The sequence below is a fragment of the Oncorhynchus nerka genome, linkage group LG23 (assembly GCF_034236695.1).
Source record: "Oncorhynchus nerka isolate Pitt River linkage group LG23, Oner_Uvic_2.0, whole genome shotgun sequence".
NCBI classification, from domain to species: Eukaryota; Metazoa; Chordata; class Actinopteri; order Salmoniformes; family Salmonidae; genus Oncorhynchus; species Oncorhynchus nerka.
In genome coordinates, this window is record NC_088418.1 from 30,012,812 (window position 1) to 30,031,955 (window position 19,144).

At 40.7% G+C, this 19,144-nt stretch overlaps 2 protein-coding genes across 3 annotated transcripts in view; both read left to right on the plus strand.

Moving 5' to 3' along the window:
* Positions 1-10,758, plus strand: part of muc13b (mucin 13b, cell surface associated) — a 31,987-nt gene extending 21,229 nt beyond the window's left edge. Inside the window, exons 3-12 of the mRNA XM_029629667.2 lie at positions 4,009-4,131; positions 4,626-4,735; positions 6,091-6,149; positions 6,503-6,702; positions 8,037-8,171; positions 8,297-8,339; positions 8,513-8,550; positions 8,760-8,847; positions 9,014-9,272; positions 9,526-10,758. Coding sequence (XP_029485527.1) covers positions 4,009-4,131; positions 4,626-4,735; positions 6,091-6,149; positions 6,503-6,702; positions 8,037-8,171; positions 8,297-8,339; positions 8,513-8,550; positions 8,760-8,847; positions 9,014-9,272; positions 9,526-9,867 — 1,397 coding nt within the window. The 3' untranslated portion in view covers positions 9,868-10,758. The remainder of the gene's footprint in view (positions 1-4,008; positions 4,132-4,625; positions 4,736-6,090; positions 6,150-6,502; positions 6,703-8,036; positions 8,172-8,296; positions 8,340-8,512; positions 8,551-8,759; positions 8,848-9,013; positions 9,273-9,525) is intronic.
* A 2,057-nt stretch (positions 10,759-12,815) lies between these two features.
* lrp2b (low density lipoprotein receptor-related protein 2b) overlaps positions 12,816-19,144 on the plus strand; it is a 116,444-nt gene continuing 110,115 nt past the window's right edge. Inside the window, exons 1-4 of one of the 2 annotated variants that reach the window (XM_029629670.2) lie at positions 12,816-13,051; positions 14,925-15,035; positions 15,797-15,919; positions 18,397-18,513. In XM_029629670.2, coding sequence (XP_029485530.2) covers positions 12,985-13,051; positions 14,925-15,035; positions 15,797-15,919; positions 18,397-18,513 — 418 coding nt within the window. In that variant the 5' untranslated portion in view covers positions 12,816-12,984. The remainder of the gene's footprint in view (positions 13,052-14,924; positions 15,036-15,796; positions 15,920-18,396; positions 18,514-19,144) is intronic. The other variant, XM_029629669.2, reaches the window with a different exon arrangement.

The window sequence follows — 19,144 nt, forward strand, 5'->3', positions numbered from 1 at the left end:
AGGCTACCTAAGTATGATTCTCAATCAGAGACAACTAACGACACCTGCCTCTGATTGAGAACTATACTAGCCGCGTTGGCGGCGCGGGACGCGGACCCCACTTCACCATCGTCTTAGTCCACCTTATTGTCTGCCTCCATGGCTTTCTAACCATGGCAACCCTTCTCAATGACCCCACTGGACAGAGGGGCAGCTCGGGACAGAGGGGCGGAAGCTCTGGCGCCTCTGGGCTGAGGGGCTCTGGCGCCTCTGGGCTGAGGGGCTCTGGGCTGAGGGGCTCTGGCGCCTCAGACTCCGGCAGCGCCGGACAGGAGGGAGACTCCGGCAGCGCCGGACAGACAGGACCACCTGTAGGGAGGAGACAGAGAGACAGGCTGGTGCGTGGGGCTGCCACAGGAACCACCAGGCTGGGGAGACCTTCAGGAGGCTTGGTGTTAGGAGGAGGCACCGGGCTGTGGGGGAGCACTGGAGCTCTGGTGCGCAGCCTTGGCACCACTTCCCCAGGCTGGATAACTACTCTAGCCCGGACCCTCCAGAGTGCAGGCACAGGTTGAACAGGGCTGTGGGTAAGCACGGGAGATCTAGTGCCTACTACGCGCACCTCTCCCTTAGGCTCCACTCCCACAATTGCCCGGCACGAGCGGAGCGCAGGCATAGGACGCACTGCACCCTCCCAGCGCCCCGGAGACACAGCACGCAGAGCCGGCGCAGGATACCCTGGACCAAAACTGCGTACCGGTGACCAGACACGCTGAGCAGGCACCCTACGCCCTGGCTCGATGCCCACACTCGCATGTCACTTTCGGGTGGCTGCCCTATAGCGCACCGGGCTATGGGCACGTACTGGCGACACCGTGCGCTTAACCGCATAACACGGTGCCTGACCAGTAACGCGCTGCTTATAATAAGCACGAGGAGTGAGCTCAAGTCTGCTACCGGGCTTAGCCCCACACCTCGTCTGCCCCCCCAAAACATTTTTGGGGGGCTGCCTCTCGTACCTGTCGTGCTGCCTCCTCATATCGCCGCCGCTCAGCTTTCGCTGCCTCCAGCTCTGCTTTGGGGCGGCGATATTCCCCAGCCTGTGCCCAGGGTCCCTCTCTGTGGTGAAAAACACAGACACGGAAACAAACACACAGTGAAACCCAGGCTACCTAAGTATGATTCTCAATCAGAGACAACTAACGACACCTGCCTCTGATTGAGAACCATACTAGGCCGAAACATAGAAATACCCAAATCATAGAAAAACAAACATAGACTGCCCACCCCAACTCACGCCCTGACCATACTAAATAATGACAAAACAAAGGAAATAAAGGTCAGAACGTGACATTAGTTATATTACAGTTGACCTATTTGCTTATGGTTTTGCCTACACCTAGTGACCTGCTTTTTAAATTATATGAACAAAAAATATTCAATTTTATTTGGAACGGCAAAAAAATTAAAAGGTCCTATTTATATAACGAATATGAATTCGGTGGGCAGAAATTATTAAATATTAAAGCATTAGACCTCTCACTAAAGACATCAGTCATACAAAAGTTATACTTACATCCAAACTGGTTCTCTAGTCAATTGGTACGAATGTCTCATCCTATATTCAGGAAGGGCCTTTTCCCCTTTATTCAGATTACACCTGGTCACTTTCGGTTGTTTGAAAAGGAAATAATCTCCAAAATATCTTTATTTTTTAAACAAGCCTTGGAAAGTTGGTTGCAATTTCAGTTTAATCCAACTGAAAGGACGGAACAAATAGTACAACAAATATTGTGGTTAAATTCAAATATACGAATTGATAAAAAAATACGTTTTTTATTGAAAAAAAAAAAAGGTATAATATTTGTGAATGATATCATAAATAGGACTGGTGGAGTTATGTCACACATGCAGCTAACACAGACATATGGAAATGTCTGCTCTACCCAAAATTACAACCAATTAATTGCAGCATTACCACAAAAATGGAAGAGGCAAGTAGAAGGGGAAAAAAATAAGGAACTTGTATGTCGGCCTTGTAATAAAGAACATAAATGGTTAAAGAAAAGTGTGATAAATAAAAACATATACCAATTTCAATCAAGGACCAAAAAACTGACAGCTGTGCCATATAAATGGTAAAATAGTTGGGAAGAGATTTTCGATGTACCCATTCCATGGCACATGGTTTATGAATTGATACGCACAACAACGCCGGATTGGGTGGGCAGTCTATGTTCTTTTTTCTATGATTTGGTATTTCTGTGTTTGGTCTGGTATGGTTCTCAATCAGAGGCAGCTGTCAATCGTTGTCCCTGATTGAGAACCATTCTTAGGTAGCCTGTTTTCACCATTGAGTTATGGGTGATTGTTTTCTGTTGAGTGTTTGTATCTGCACCAGACAGAACTGTTTCGGTTTCGTTCGTTCGTTCGTTCACTTTGCTGTTTTTGTTCAGTGTTCAATTACTTTATTAAAAATATGTACACTTACCACGCTGCGCATTGGTCCTCACCTTCTTCCACCGCCAACGGCCGTTACAAGCAAGCGCCAGGACCGTCTCCTAAAGTTTATTCAGCTGCTGGATCGGGGCACCACCAGTACAGAGCTTGCTCTGGAATGGCAGCAGGCAGGTGTGAGTGCATCTGCATGCACAGTGAGGCAAAGACTTTTGGAGGATGGCCTGGTGTCAAGAAGGGCAGCAAAGAAGCCCCTTCTCTCCAGGAAAAACATCAGGGACAGACTGATATTCCGCAAAAGGAACAGGGATTGGACTGCTGAGGACTGGGTAAAGTAATTTTCTCTGATGAATCCCCTTTCCGATTGTTTGGGGCATCCGGAAAAAAGCTTGTCTGGAGAAGACAAGGTGAGCGCTACCATCAGTCCTGTGTCATGCCAACAGTAAAGCATCCTGAGACCATTCATGTGCGGGGTTGCTTCTCAGCCAAGGGAGTGGGCTCATTCACAATTTTGCCTAAGAACATAGCCACGAATAAAGAATGGTATGAATATATCCTCTGAGATCAATTACTCCCAACCATCCAGGAACCGTTTGGTGATGAACAAGGCCTTTTCCAGCATGATGGAGCACCTTGCCATAAGGCAAAAGTGCTAACTAAGTGGCTCGGGAAGAAAACATTGATATTTTGGGTCCATGGCCAGGAAACTCACCAGACCTTAATCCCATTGAGAATTTGTGGTCAATCCTCAAGAGGCGGGTGGACAAACAAAATCCACAAATTCTGACAAACTGCAAGTATTGATTATGCAAGAATGGGCTGCCATCAGTCAGGATGTGGCCCAGAAGTTAATTGACAGCATGCCAGGGCGGATTGTAGAGGTCTTGAGAAAGAAGGGTCAACACTGCAAATATTGACTCTCTGCATCAACTTGTATCAACTTTGCATCAACAATGTTGCATCAACAATGTAATTGTCAACAAAAGCCTTTAACACTTATGAAATGCTATTGTAAAGTGGCTGTTCCACTGGATGTCATAAGGTGAACGCACCAATTTGTAAGTCGCTCTGGATAAGAGCGTCTGCTGAATGACTTAAATGTAAATGTAATGTAAATGTATGTTAAATGCTTGTAATTATACTTCGGTATTCTATAGTAACATCTGACAAAAATATGTGAAGACACTGAGGCAGCAGACGTTGTGAAAATTAATATTTGTGTCATTATCAAAACTTTTGGCCACGACTGTATATAAACCACTTGTAAAATTAACTATATCAACTACACTTTTTGTTATCATATTTTAACTACAACTAAAATAGGAAAATGAAAAATGTATAGAACCGAACTCACCCTTGGTTTCCCTGCTAGAAATCTGTACCTCGTTGAAATGCATCAAGCCAAACCAGTTGTACCCCCCAGGTGTAGGGGAATTATGCTGTTTAGTGGACAGAAAGTCTCCCCAAGACTTGCTCTGTACCATCTATTCTACACATATTATTTTGTATTAATAAATACATCACAAAGTGCTATGTGTATTCAGAAGAACTGTGTTCCTCTTTGATTTTAAGATCCCTGTGCCCCAAACCCATGCGACGGTGGCAGCAGCTGTCAGCCAGGCTATGACTCCCACTTCACCTGTCTCTGTCTGGCTGGCCAAAAATACTCTGAGGCTAGAAAGCGATGTGAGGAAGGTGGGTATCTCATGTCTGCCACCACTAGTGGGTGCTACAATACCATGGAAGACAGCGCGATATAGGCCTAAATAGCTCTGATTGGTAGGGAGGAGAGCTTCATCATCTGCAATGAAAAGTTAGGAACTTTAGAAACTATTCTGTTTTAAGACCAGTTGAGAATGCTTTGTCCTGAGTATGGTTAAGTGTGGATAAACACTGGTTCTAGATTTGTATTTAGCTTCCACGTGAAACAATCGGATAGGCTTAGGTTTTGGCCAATAAATTGATATATTTATGAATGTATGAATACATAAATGAGAGCAACCTAGATGACAGTGGCTAGAGGAGTTAACTCAGTTAAAGATATAAGATATTAGCTATAGCATCTATACATGTATATTGGATCTCATGTACCATCTCCTCTGTGGGCTTTTTAACACAATGCTGCATCCACACTGTTTTCAATAAGTGCTTATAATTCGTATTTGTCATGTGTTGATTCTGATTTTCAGCCACGGTCTTCCCAGGATCTCTGACCCTGCCTAGTGTGACCTTCACCGATGACATGACCAACCCACAATCAGCAAGTTTCAATACCACAGCTGACGGGTTAATTACTATGGTAAATAGATGTGATACTTTTTACACTATGTATGTCTGGCTGTAGTTCAAAATCACAACTTGTCTGCAATGTTACATAGGTCATTACCAAGCTGTTTGTGACATTTTTGACAACGTGTGAGCTGGGTAACAGCTGCATTACACTTATTTCTATGTCCTTGGAAACTGTCCCAGTCAACCCAGGTTGTAGAAGCTGTAGAATTTTCCCAAGCAGGTATTTTCAGAACAGTTAGTGCAGTAATTCTGAGGAGAAAATATGGGTTAACTTGATCTTCCAAGGAGCATCCATGTTGACCCGTTCAACCAGTGAACATACATCTACTGTAGTAGTATGAACATTCTCATTTACTTCCTTAATCTCACACATGAGATGAAGTTGATAAAGAATTGCCTTCTATTTTAAACATTTTCTAATTAACATGATGGGATACAATTTAATGTGTGTGGGGGTATCCTTCAGTCAGTATCAGCTACTGTAATGGCCTCGAAATATGCTAATAAAGATGGACCCCCATGTAAAAATATGATAACGACGACTTTAGTACAGCACCTAGGGATTTTACCCTCTTGGTGTAATGGATCAGGTTTTGGAATGGCAGTCATAGGGACTAGGGTCCTGGTCGGGTTACCCACCTAATTAACTACATTGGTGTAGGAAGTGGTTAGTACCATTGGAAGCATGTCCCTAGCAAGTCTGGGCCACAGTATAGTTTTCTGAGGCATAGCTATTTTTGGTTGTTAGTGTGCATGCATTACAAGGTAATCAGAGCTATTCTCACTATATTGAAATGCCTTAGCTGCTATTCAGCTTGATTTCTACACGTAAAACTTCTCTCACAACGATAAAAACAAACCAACATTTTTTTAGACAGCTGAAGCAAGCACACACATTTCTTCAGGAAATGTACCATTTCAGTCGATCTTACGTTAGAAGTATTATGTCAGTAGTGACGTCATCCACCATAAACCCATGTTTACTTTGCAGGCTGACTAGCATCTATTGAGTGTTGGAATGTCCCATCAATGTAATGCTCAAATCAACTTATACAAGACATGTTTTACCGCTATATAATCCAAAAGAAAGCTTGATATTTACTGGAAGCCTGAGCATTTTTTTTGCTGTTAACTTTTCAGTGGGTTTTACATCTTAACTTTTTCCTTTTGCTGTTTGCAATTTCACAGATGATTATTTGAAGTCAAATGATTCGATTCCCCATGATGGAACCGTACCCCGTCTACGACAGTGTTTGTAGCAAACAACAGTCTCCTTTATTTAGCTGTACTAGGCAAAAAATGATGAACTGTCCAGTAAATTTATATTGTGAACTTATTAGCATTTGTCTGTCCAAAATACAGATGAGGGATCTTTTCCAGAGTCACCTTGGCTACATTGATTCCACAGTGCTGAATTTCAGGTCAGTGTTAATGTAGTTACTGTGGTCCCTGCTTTTACCAATAAACTATCATTTTGCATTACCACTCACGCTATAGGCTACTCTACAATTTGTTTGTTGTTGGTTTGATTCTAACAAACTACCTTCATCCTTGAAGTTAATGTCTTCTTGAATTTTTTTTAACCTAATTTATTGTGTCAGTCCAGATTATTATAGCCATCATGATAATGTATCATTTTGATTTGGAAGATATCACACGCCCAAGACAGCTATTGACAGAAGATTGATGCTGTTGCTATCACTACTTTCATGAGTATGTGATAGTTCCATGATGATCATAATTCTAAAAACACTGACACTAATTTGCCTCCTAGCAAAATGGCTAAGGGTCCGGCCCGTACCATCTGGTCACTCAAGTCAGTTGGTGTCAACGTGGCCATGGAGAACAATTTTGAACTCCACTACATCATCACAGAAGCCGTCATCATAGGAACGATACAGGGTGCTATTGTAGACTGTGACAAAGCGGGTGCCGCTTGTTTACATCCTCTACTTAAAGATGCAGCATATAAAGGTATGTCCCCTATAGTAATATTAACGCACTATTCCCTTGATGTATAATGACTGTGGTTTAACATAAGCTAGGAGGCAATCTTGTGAACATAGCTTCAATGAATGTCAAGGGGAAGACAGAAAATCAGTGGTGGGAAAAAGTACTCAATTGTCATACTTGAGTAAAAGTAAAGATAACTTAATAGAAAATGACTGATGTAAAAGTGAGTCACTGAGTAAACTTGATTAAAAGTCTAAAAGTATTTGGTTTTAAATAAACTTAAGTATCAACAGTAAATGGAATTGCTCAAATGTACTTAAGTATCAAAAGTTAAAGTATAAATAATTTAATCTTCTTTATATTAAGCAAACCAGACAGTATCATTTTCTTGTTTTTATTTAATTTACGGATAGCCAGGGGCACACTCCACCACTCAGACATAATTTACAAATGAAGCATTTGTGAGTCCACCAGATCAGAGGCTGTAGGGATGACGAGAGATGTTCTCTTGATAAGTGTGTGAATTTGACCATTTTCCTGTCAAAATGTAATGAGTACTTTTGGATGTCAGGGAAAATGTATGGAGTAGAAAGTACATTATTTTCTTTAGGAATGTAGTGAAGTAAAAGTTGCCAAAAATATAAATAGTAAAGTAAAGTACAGATGGCCCCAAAAACTACTTAAGTAGTACTTTAATAAAGGACTTTTACGTAAGTCCTTTACACCACTGCAGAGAACTAAGTATGCAATCAATCACAATCATGATGCTGTCATATGACATTGGTAGTATGATGTAACTTCACACTAGAGTACTGATCCTCTTAAATTCTGTTGCTGAAGAGATGTACCTGAATTCTGTTCTGTGATTCAACTTTTAATCTGATCTTCAACCCCTTCACTTGCTGTATCCTGTATTTCACTGCTGAGCTACAATACAAACTTGCAGCTCTCCAGGAGCAGGATTGAGGATTACTGTTCTAGGAAAATATGTAAAAGAGGAGTTGAACAGTAGAAAACGGTTTGTCACTGTAACTCCTATTGATAGACATCTGGAGCATTCAGGCAACTATATATAGGCTAGGCAACTATAATGTTAACTAGCCAATGAATTCTGAACACTATCCACATTACTATGTCACTAATGTTTGTAATGCTTAGTCATGTCTTTTGGATGCGATGCATTCAGGCCTCCGGGGGGGTAATGAAGACATGATGGGGGGGGGGGGTGGAAATTGCGTCATATCAGGAAATTGATTGAATTGATGGAATTGAACACTATTTGCCCCAACCACAATGCTGAATGGAGGTACTTTCTTACTGTATGTAATCCTCTCCCTGTGGCACTCTCTATACAGAAACCGATCTGTGTGATTCGTATCGGAAACCTTGTGACGACACGTCAACTACTTGTACTTCTGACAGTGGTAGACCTGAATGTACTTGTCAGGACAATTACGTGAAATCGGAATACTCTATCAGAACATGCAAAGGTGAGTGGCACCGATTGTTCCTCTTACAATAGACTCTGGGGTTTGTATGAGAGAGGGTAAAAAGAGATTGGGTCTTGGTGGTGTGTGTGTGTGTGATAGACTTACTTTACCGTCTCTGTCTGCAGCTTGTGAAAGTGGGAAGAAAGCAGAGGACGGTGTGTGTAATGAGTAAGTACTTAAAACATTTAATCAATTTAGTCATTTCCCATCAATTCATTTATTCAGTCATATCTATTTTCACGTAAACAATGTCTTTCAACTGGGAGTTTGGATACAGTGCAATGGTTAACTTGCATTATTGGTCTGTGCAAAGATTTTTTTTAATGTTTTTTTTCTTTCAGTTGTTCATTTGGTTATTCGGGTTTAAACTGCAATGAATGTAAGTATAACATACCATATTATGGTATGATTCTTCCTTCCAAGGATTTGACACTAGGCTGCCTCTGGCCTTCGCAATAGGTGTTGTTCTCTCCTTTCATGTGGTGTTTCCTGTAATAGTGGTATTGAGTATACTGGTGTTGGCAGTTTTTTTTAAAACATATCTCTCCCCCCCTCTCTCTTACTCTCTCGCTCTCTGTCTCTCTGCAGCATGGAAGTTGATTCTGGTGATTGTTGGGACTGTTCTTGGTGCGCTGCTACTCATCACACTAATCATGCTGCCAGTAGTTGCACGCAAGTGAGTCACACACACACAGAGGACAACATTTACACCATAATATTTGAATCACATCAAAAACAATTCAATATATACCTTCATCTTTAATCTTGTTACGATTCCACGATTGACCCTAATGGAGTATAAAAGGAAGTTGTTAAATCTTGTGTATTGTCGTCTTCTATAGGACGTCCAAGAAGAGCTCCTCCAAGAAGTCCTCGAAGAACGCTGAGGTTCCTACCTACACCAGCCCCTATACCGCCAAGGACTTCAGGGCATCGGCCTTAACCAATGGGGGGGTGACCAATGTCAGTTCAGGTTTTGCGGGCGTACCCAAGATCCCCCGGGCCATGCCCAACAACAACAGCTGGGACCGTGGCAGCAACCTGGAGATGACGGAGAGCGGTAGCAGACAGGCACTGGTGACCAGAGAAGACAAAGGAGGGGTAAGAACCTCGAGAAGGGAGAGAGGAAGAATGAGTGAGAAAGGAGGGTGGGGAATATACAAGAGTTCATCTGGACAGATAACTACCAAAATATGTTTTATTGGTTGTAATATGATGTCTTCTCAACCAGAACACTAGTTACAACCAGAAAATTACGTCATTAAAATGTCTGGTGCCAAATTTTTCCCGCTGGGTAAAGACCAAGACCCCCAGGACTGAGATTGTCAGATACAGATGTTGTTTTGTGTTTTAGATTGGCAGCTACCAGAACCCTGAAGACACAAGGAGCTTCAACAACAGGAACCCCTACCAGAGCGGAGGTCAGAGCAACAACGCCTACCAGAGCGGAGGTCAGGGCAGCAACCCCTACCAGAGCGGAGGTCAGGGCAGCAACCCCTACCAGAGCGGAGGTCAGGGCAACAACCCCTACCAGAGCGGAGGTCAGGGCAACAACCCCTACCAGAGCGGAGGTCAGGGCAACAACCCCTACCAGAGCGGAGGTCAGGGCAGCAACCCCTACCAGAGCGGAGGTCAGGGCAGCAACCCCTACCAGAGCGGAGGTCAGGGCAACAATCCCTACCAGAGCAGAGGCTAGGACAACTCTTACTTTACACACGACAATGGAAGAAGAAACTGAAGACCCACTGGAACAGTCAATTAAGGATACCATTTTCTTCAGAACGCAAATGCTTAGAAATCAGAAACCAATAACAATGGTTTTTAAATAGTCCTACTTGTGATTCTGCCCTATGTTCTACTCAACTTTTATGCACTGTGTATCAATCTTTTTTTTGTTGTACAATAAATGATAGTTGAGTTGCAGTGTCCATTCTGTCCAAGAGTGGGCGGTGTATCTAAGCTCCTGAAATGTATGTAGCCAAAAGGCTAATGTATTGTCGCTCAGTTTTTCTTATGTTTTTAAGTATTAGTTAATCCATTCTCATGTCCTGATTGTATTGTATAACTGTAATGAAGGTGTTTTTTCTAATATCAATCCAATACTGTATTCATGTGTGATACATGAGGGCTTAGTCTGTGACTCATGCAAATCTTACGTTAATGCCAATGCAAGATGTTATAACATGAAAGGCCCAAGTTTCGTGTGTTAAATCATCATTATATTATGAATGCATGGGTCTGTCATTTTAAATGTTTCTTGTTAATTTATTTGAATATGGACGAACCCAGTTAAATTGATGTTAGGGGAATTTATTGGTGTGGTTCGCCATTATCTATTTGATCTCTTGTACATCTACATCGGGCTTTAGAAATAGCAAATAATGCCTTTTATCCTTAATGTGCCATCTTAATACATATTGTATATGTAAAATAAATATAGTCAAATATAAATAAACAGAATGTGTGTAAAATTGTTCAATGATAAACACAGTTCAGTATGATGACTTTTACACAATACATTTTGTAAATGAGACTGGCCTCTCGTTGGAATAAAGAAAAGGAAAATAAATCCATTTTGAATTTACAACTGCATTTGGTTATTAATTCAGAGTTTGTGTGTTTCTGTACATAATGGAATTTTAATAGTGGGACTGTATCATATTGCAAATATGTAACGTGTGCTGTCAGGATGCAGTTCTGTATTTTAAGATTAAGATCACATCATTCAACAATTGTACACAAGGTCCACCCGAAACTGGGCTTTCGCTTTATCCCAACCCCTCCGAAAGGCATGGATTTTTAATAACACTTCTGAATGTCTGTAAAGTCTGTAATGTCTGTCAAGTGTAAAGGCACATGTGTTTAAAATTATGCTTAGGTGGAATTATTAGTATTTCTGTCAAAAATAGCCTGTGGATACATAACCCAGGCTAGGTTTGAGGTTAGCAGGGGAGTTTGTAAAGGTTTCCAGATTTCTCCCTCTACCTTTTGATGTCTCAGATTGTATATCTGTTCGTATCCCCAAATTCTTGTTTTTCCAATGTGTCTTTGTAACTATATTTATGGTAGGTCTTCGGGAAAAAGTAATGCTTCAACAAATTTCAGCATGATTTCAGATTGTGTTTAGATAAAAGTAACATTGCTCTCATAGAATGTAGTTCCTTGAGCACTACAGATATCAACCCAATGTTATTTGTGAGAATTGCTCCATTGTTAAACATTTTGTTGGTGACCCACTCTTTGATGGTATGTACAGTCGTGGCCAATTAATTGCAAAGTCCCTCTTTGCCATGCAAAAACATTTCCACTGCATTTCAGCCCTGCCACAAAAGGACCAGCTGACATGTCAGTGATTCTCTCGTTAACACAGGTGTGTGTGTGTTGACGAGGGCAAGGCTGGAGATCACTCTGTCATGCTGATTGAGTTTGAATAAAAGACTGGAAGCTTCAAAAGGAGGGTGGTGCTTGGAGTCATTGTTCTTCCTCTCAGCCATGGTTACCTGCAAGGAAACAAGTACCGTCATCTTTGCTTTGCACAAAAAGGGTTTCACAAGCAAGGATATTGCTGCCAGTAAGATTGCACCAAAATCAACCATTTATCGGATCATCAAAAACTTCAAGGAGAGCGGTTCAATTGTTGTGAAGAAGCCTTCAGGGTGCCCAAGAAAGTCCTTGGATAAAGTAATTTTCTCTGATGAATCGCCTTTCCGATTGTTTGGGGCATCCAGAAAAAATCTTGTCTGGAGAAGACAAGGTGAGCGCCACCATCAGTCCTGTGTCATGCCAACAGTAAAGCATTCTGAGACCATTCATGTGTGGGGTTGCTTCTCAGCCAAGGGAGTGGGCTCACTCACAATTTTGCCTAAGAACACGGCCATGAATGAAGAATGGTACCAACACATCCTCCCGAGAGCAGCTTCTCCCAACCACACAGGAACAGTTTGGTAACGAACAATGCCTTTTCCAGCATGATGGAGCACCTTGCCATAAGGCAAAAGTGCTAACTAAGTGGCTCGGGGAACAAAACATCGATACTTTGGGTCCATGGCCAGGAAACTCCCCAGACCTTAATCCCATTGAGAATGTGTGATCAATCCTCAAGAGGAAGGTGGACAAACAAAACCCCACAAATTCTGACAAACCGCAAGCATTGATTATGCAAGAATGGGCTGCCATCAGTCAGGATGTGGCCCAGAAGTTAATTGACAGCATGCCTGGGCGGATTGCAGAGGTCTTGAAAAAGAAGGGTCAACACTGCAAATATTGACTCTTCGCATCAACTTAATATAATTGTCAATAAAAGCCTTTGACACTTATGAAATGCTTGTAATTATACTTCGGTATTCCATAGTAACATCTGACAAAAATATCTAAAGACACTGAGGCAGCAGACTTTGTGAAAATGTATATTTGTGTCATTCTCAGAAACTTTGGCTATGACTGTACAGTTAAAAATGGGTCTTGATTGGTGGGATCTGATCTTACAAAACCAGGATGAAAATAACAATTCCTGTCTTCCTGTTGCACAACAATGACTGGGGATGTTTTCTTGCTGATGTGGACAACATCTCCACCAGTACAAGTTAATCTTAGATGAATTTAATGTAAAAGAGAGTCATAAAAAGCTGTGTACTTCAAATTGGACCCTATGTCAATTGGGTTTAGAAAACTTCATGCAAAAGACACTCTGGTTTACACTGGGCTTAGAGGGAAGAGAGGTGATAGTTAAGATTGAGTATGAATACATTTTATTCATCGTACTAATTTATACCCAATCAAAAGAAAGAGAGTATTGACCAGAGGGTGCTTGAAGATGGACCTCTTAGGTCTAAATGTTCTGTCTCTCTTACTGCTCTCTCAAGGAATTCAGCTTACTCAAGGTATGTATGATTTGAAAAAAGGATGTGTCTATTACTGTTTGTTTTAATTTACTTTAACAAATTGTTATAGTACACGTATTGCCTTTATGGCACAGAGATAATGCATTATTTTTGTTTTTTTTTAATCGATTGAATCATTGTCTTTCTACATGATTTGAAAAGTGTCCTCTTAGTTGACGAGTTAGGTGTTCAATATGCTTTCCAGAATGCTACGTGCAGCCAAATGCCCAAACCCCCAAACATAAAAAAAAGATGTGTTTTTACCATAGGCCTAAGCCAGATCAATAGGTGTGCTGACCTTATTCTATTATACCACAGGTTCCTTCAGTAAAGAATGTCATAAGATACAATGTGCAATCGTGTAGACATGTTAAGTTTCACATTTTAGGGGGGGATCCACATATGTTTTGGAACATTTCCAATTTTCATAGACAAACACTATGAATCGTTAGATTTACTAAAAACGGCACACATTTAGATTTATCTGAATGTAAAATATGTCTGCTTCAGAGCTGCACACATTTAGATTTATCTGAATGTAAAATATGTCTGCTTCAGAGCTGCACACATTTAGATGTATCTGAATGTAAAATATGTCTGCTTCAGAGCTGCACACATTTAGATGTATCTGAATGTAAAATATGTCTGCTTCAGAGCTGCACACATTTAGATGTATCTGAATGTAAAATATGTCTGCTTCAGAGCTGCACACATTTAGATGTATCTGAATGTAAAATATGTCTGCTTCAGAGCTGCACACATTTAGATGTATCTGAATGTAAAATATGTCTGCTCAGAGCTGCACACATTTAGATGTATCTGAATGTAAAATATGTCTGCTTCAGAGCTGCACACATTTAGATGTATCTGAATGTAAAATATGTCTGCTTCAGAGCTGCACACATTTAGATGTATCTGAATGTAAAATATGTCTGCTTCAGAGCTGCACACATTTAGATGTATCTGAATGTAAAATATGTCTGCTTCAGAGCTGCACACATTTAGATGTATCTGAATGTAAAATATGTCTGCTTCAGAGCTGCACACATTTAGATGTATCTGAATGTAAAATATGTCTGCTTCAGAGCTCGACAGGTTAAAGTCATCAAATGATTGTTTTTTTGAAACGGAGTAGCTGATTTATTATCAATATGTATGAATATGTATTTCCTTTGAAAAGTATTACATGGTGACACGATTTGGCCATCTAAAACCAGCTATATGATCAAGGACTCATCTTTCATGAGTTTCAAGGTTCACAGGATATGTATTTATGGGCAATAATTAACTCTATTTTTAAAGGTCCGCCACATGCGGTAGGGTTCAAATGCCGTACAAAGTAGACGAAACAGTAGCTGTAGTTGTCATAAACACTGTTACTTATTGTTCAGGGAAACAGTAAAACGTTTTATTTTTTTTTATAGTGAATTCTACCAGATGAAGAGATTCAAAGATGTGTTATTAATAGTTAGTCCATCTCAATGTCAGTTTTGTTCAAATGCACTGAAGACTGTAATTTTTTCCCCCTTCACACCATGTCATTTTGTCTATCGAAAAGTACAACATTTCATTCGTATTAAGACATGAAATGATAAAGGTTCTCTAGTTCTGTAGACGATCCGGGAGTGTACAATTTGATATTCTAATGGTTTAGATAAGTGATGGGGTGGGGTGGGGTCACAAAATATCTGAACTCATCATGAGGGTCCGCAGTGGCTCCCGGGTCTGCGTACCCACTTCCATAACCACATGTGCAGTCAGAGATGGCCCTAGCCTTTTGGGGGTCCTAAGCTATTTATTTTTTAACAAGTCAACCATACTGCGGTTACCACAATAAACTCTGCTACTGACCGCTGCACTCTCTTTTTTGAAGGCCAATGTGACAATGGTAAGTTTCAGTGTGCCAACGGTCAGTGCATTGACTTAGACTGGAGGTGCGATGGAACCAAGGACTGCACAGATGACTCTGACGAGCTCAACTGTCGTGAGTATCACCGGTACCATGATCTTGGAATTCCTTATACTGTACATGGCTTCAGGTTTGCACTTATACATGCTGAACATGACGCTAACTGTACCAGATAAAATTCAATTCAAATTTGATTGAGTGTTTTTGAAAACGCCATGCACTGGGTTATAGGTTTTGATTGAATAGTTCCCTATGCATAACTTGTCCTGTGCCTTATTCATGAAGCGTCACAGAGTAAGAGTCATGATCTAGGATCAGGTCTTCCCTGTCCATATAATCTTTGTATCAGGGCACAAGGCGAGACCCAGATGCAGACACAGGAGGCAGATGGTTATAGTCCAAGATGTTAATTAACAATCCATAAAGGGGTAGGCAAGAGAAAGGTCGTGGACAGGCAAAAGGTCAAAACCAGTTCAGAGTTCCAGAGGTACAGAATGGCAGGCAGGCTCGAGGGCAGGCAGGAATGGATCCAGAAAACAGGCAAAGGTCAAAACCGGGAGGACTAGTAGACGAGAATAGAGACGCAGGAGCACGGGAAAAACATGCTGGTTGACTTGAACATACAAGACGAACTGGCACAGAGAGACAGGAAACACAGGGATAAATACACCAAGGAAAATAAGCGACACCTGGAGGGGGTGGAGACAATCACAAGGACAGGTGAAACAGATCAGGGTGTGACATTTTGCCATTGTAATCTAAAAGGAAAAACTGATCCTACATCATATTCTGAGACGCTTTGTGAATATGGGCCCTTGTTTATTTCTGTGTGGCAGCACCTCCATCCTGTAGCTCCCAGCAGTTCAAGTGTGTGACGGGAGGCGAGTGTATCTCCCTCCAGTTTGTCTGCGATGGGGAGGAGGACTGCACTGACGGCTCAGACGAACAGAGAACCTGCAGTACGTACAAGTTCACAAGGCTTCACTTTGGGTTACATAGGGTGCCAGTTTCCTCTGGATATCACTCACTTAAGAGCAACATTTTACTCTGAGACGCTTTAAACATACAGGCCCTGACCTCACACAGTTTGGTCTTATCTCAACCTGGTCTCAGAGAATTTCGTATTATTCTGTACATAAATCTGAGACACTCCATTAAGTATGATATGTTACGTTTCGTATGGTATGCATTAATTTGTGGATGTCCATCAGCCATTTTGTATGATAAGTTACGAATGAGCAAAACATGTTATGAATTTGAAAACCGTACAATATGTTACGAATTTGCTAAATGTATGGGGTGTTACACTTGCATCACAATTTCATATCAAGTGTCAGGAGTAATGTATCTTACAATTTGACTTTACTTAAAAATAACAAGGCAGCAGAGTTTCTGCATCTCAACAGCTCAAATATTCTCAAATGTAGTAATGTCTTATTCCTGGGGATTAAGACAAAGCTGTTGCCTATCTCTCTCAATGTTTATAATCCAGAGGTAAAATGTGTTTGTATTGGATATTCGGTTTTCTGTTTTCTCTTATCAATAGCTATTGAACCAACCATACCATGACTTTGAAAATGGTAAATTCAGAATCAGGGATGGATGGAGAAAAATACACTGTAAAAAAATAAGAAAATGTTGCTTTCAACATTCAATAGCTCTTGAACAAAGCATGCCATGACTATGCAAAATATATATATATATATATATATATAAATATGTACAGTACCAGTCAAAAGTTTGGACACAGCTACTCATTCCAAGGTGTTTCTTTATTTTTTACTATTTTCTACATTGTAGAAGAGCCCTATTTGGTAAAAGACCAAGTCCATATTTTGGCAAGAACTGCTCAAATAAGCAAAGAGAAATGAAAGTCCATCATGACTTTAAGACATGAAGGTCAGTCAATATGGAACATTTCAAGAACTTTGAAAGTTTCTTCAAGTGCAGTAGCAAAAACCATCAAGCGCTATGATGAAACTGGCTCTTATGAGTACCACCACAGGAAAGGAAAATCAAGAGTTACCTCTGCTGCAGAGAATGAGTTCATTAGAGTTACCAGCCTCAGAAATTGCCGCCCAAATAAATGCTTCACAGAGTTCAAGTAATAAACACATCTCAACATCAACTGTTCAGAGGAGACAGTGTGAATCAGGCCTTCATGGTCAAATTGCTGCATTGGAAACCACTACTAAAAGACACCAATAAGATGAAGAGACTTTTGCTTGGGCCAAGAAACACGAGCAATGGACATGAGACCGGTGGAAATCTGTCCTTTGGTCTGATGAGTCCAAATTTGAGATTTTTGGTTTCAACCGCTGTCTTTGTGAGATGCAGAGTAGGTGAATGGATGATCTCCGCATGTGTGGTTCCCACCATGAAGCATAGAGGAGGAGGTCTGCTATGTGGCGGTGCTTTGCTGGTGACACTGTCTGTGATTTATTTAGAATTCAAGGCACACTTAATCAGCATGGCTAACACAGCAGCGATACGCCATCTCATCTGGTTTGCGCTTAGTGGGACTATAATTTGTTTTTCAACAGACCCAATGACCCAACACACCTTCAGGCTGTGTAAGAACTATTTGACCAAGAAGGAGAGTGATGGAGTGCTGCATCAGTGCTGCATGACCTTTCCTCCACAATCACCCAACCTCAACCCAATTGAGATGGTTTGGGATGAGTTGGACCACAGAGTGAAGGAAAAGCAGCCAACAAGTGCTCAGCATATGTGGCAACTCCTTCAAGACTGTTGGAAAAGCATTCCAGGTGAAGCTGGTTGAGAGAATGCCAAGAGTGTGCAAAGCTGTCATCAAGGCAAAGGGTGGCTACTTTGAAGTATCTAAATTATATAATATATTTTGATTTGTTTAACACTTTTTGGTTACTACATGATTCCATATGTGTTATTTCATAGTGTTGATAACTTAACTATTATTCTACAATATAGAAAATAGTCAACAAATTTGAATGAGTAGGTGTGTCCAAAATGTTGACTGGTACTGTATATGATATATAAACTGATATATGATATAAAAACTAAATTTGAATTGGAAAAAAAGCAGTGGATTTTTGCCCATCCTCCCATGATTCTGAATATATTATTTTCATAGTCATGACACAATTTGTATTATTGAGCTATTGAAGATTGAAAGCAAAAAAAGGAACAAAAAAAGATCATACGAAAAAGAAAAAGCAGTGGATTTTTGTACATTCTCCTCTGATTCTGAACATGTCATTTTCATAGTCATGTCATGCTTTGTTTAAGACGATTGAAGATTGAAATGGTATTATTTACAAAAATTCATGAAAAGAGTGTGGATTTTTCTCCATCCTCCCCTGATTCATATGTGAATGTGAATTCCCTCCTCATCCATTTGACATTACATTGACATACCTTATGATTATGCTGTGCTCGTGTTCTCCTGCGTTTTCAGGAGAGCAGACTTGTGGACCACACCAGTTCACGTGCCAGGAGGGCCAGTGTATTCCCAAAGTGTACCGATGTGACCGTGTGAAGGATTGCTTGGACAACTCAGACGAGAACAACTGCAGTAAGAATTTTAAATCCATGTTCTTCAATAAGATTGGTCTGTAGTTTACGGCTCTAAAAACCTGTCTGGTTCATTTGCACTAGATCATTTCTGCTGAAAGCAGAGGTTGTGGACATTTGTCTACTTTGACAATAACACATTTTTCTCATGATTGAGTGTTATAGATGCTTGTGATGTGCTGTATGATTGATGTAGGACTTATGAGTGTACTGTGTGTTCATTGTGAATGACACTGCAATTTGTGGGATTTGCAAATGTGCAAATTCAGACCGTTCTATTGTATATGGGACTACTTTTACAACCTTTCGTATTAAAAATAAAAGAAGCATTCCAGTTATTGTTCCTGCTAGATATGCTTTAGTCACCAAAGGTTTTTGATTTTTAATTAGGGCTTGTTACGTTGTTAACTCAGATTGCATCTCCTATTACAGGCCACTGTTCATCTTAATGTGGCAACACAGGAGTAGACTTTATTCTCTCTTCCTTTTTTAACAAGAAAGTTGTTCAAGTCCATCATAGTTCAACTATATAATCCTCAGTCACATTTAGGTCATTGCTTTTGTCACAATTTTGTCCCCACAGCCATTTTGAGGTCTTGTGAGAAAATGCTTCAACATGACAATCTACCTTT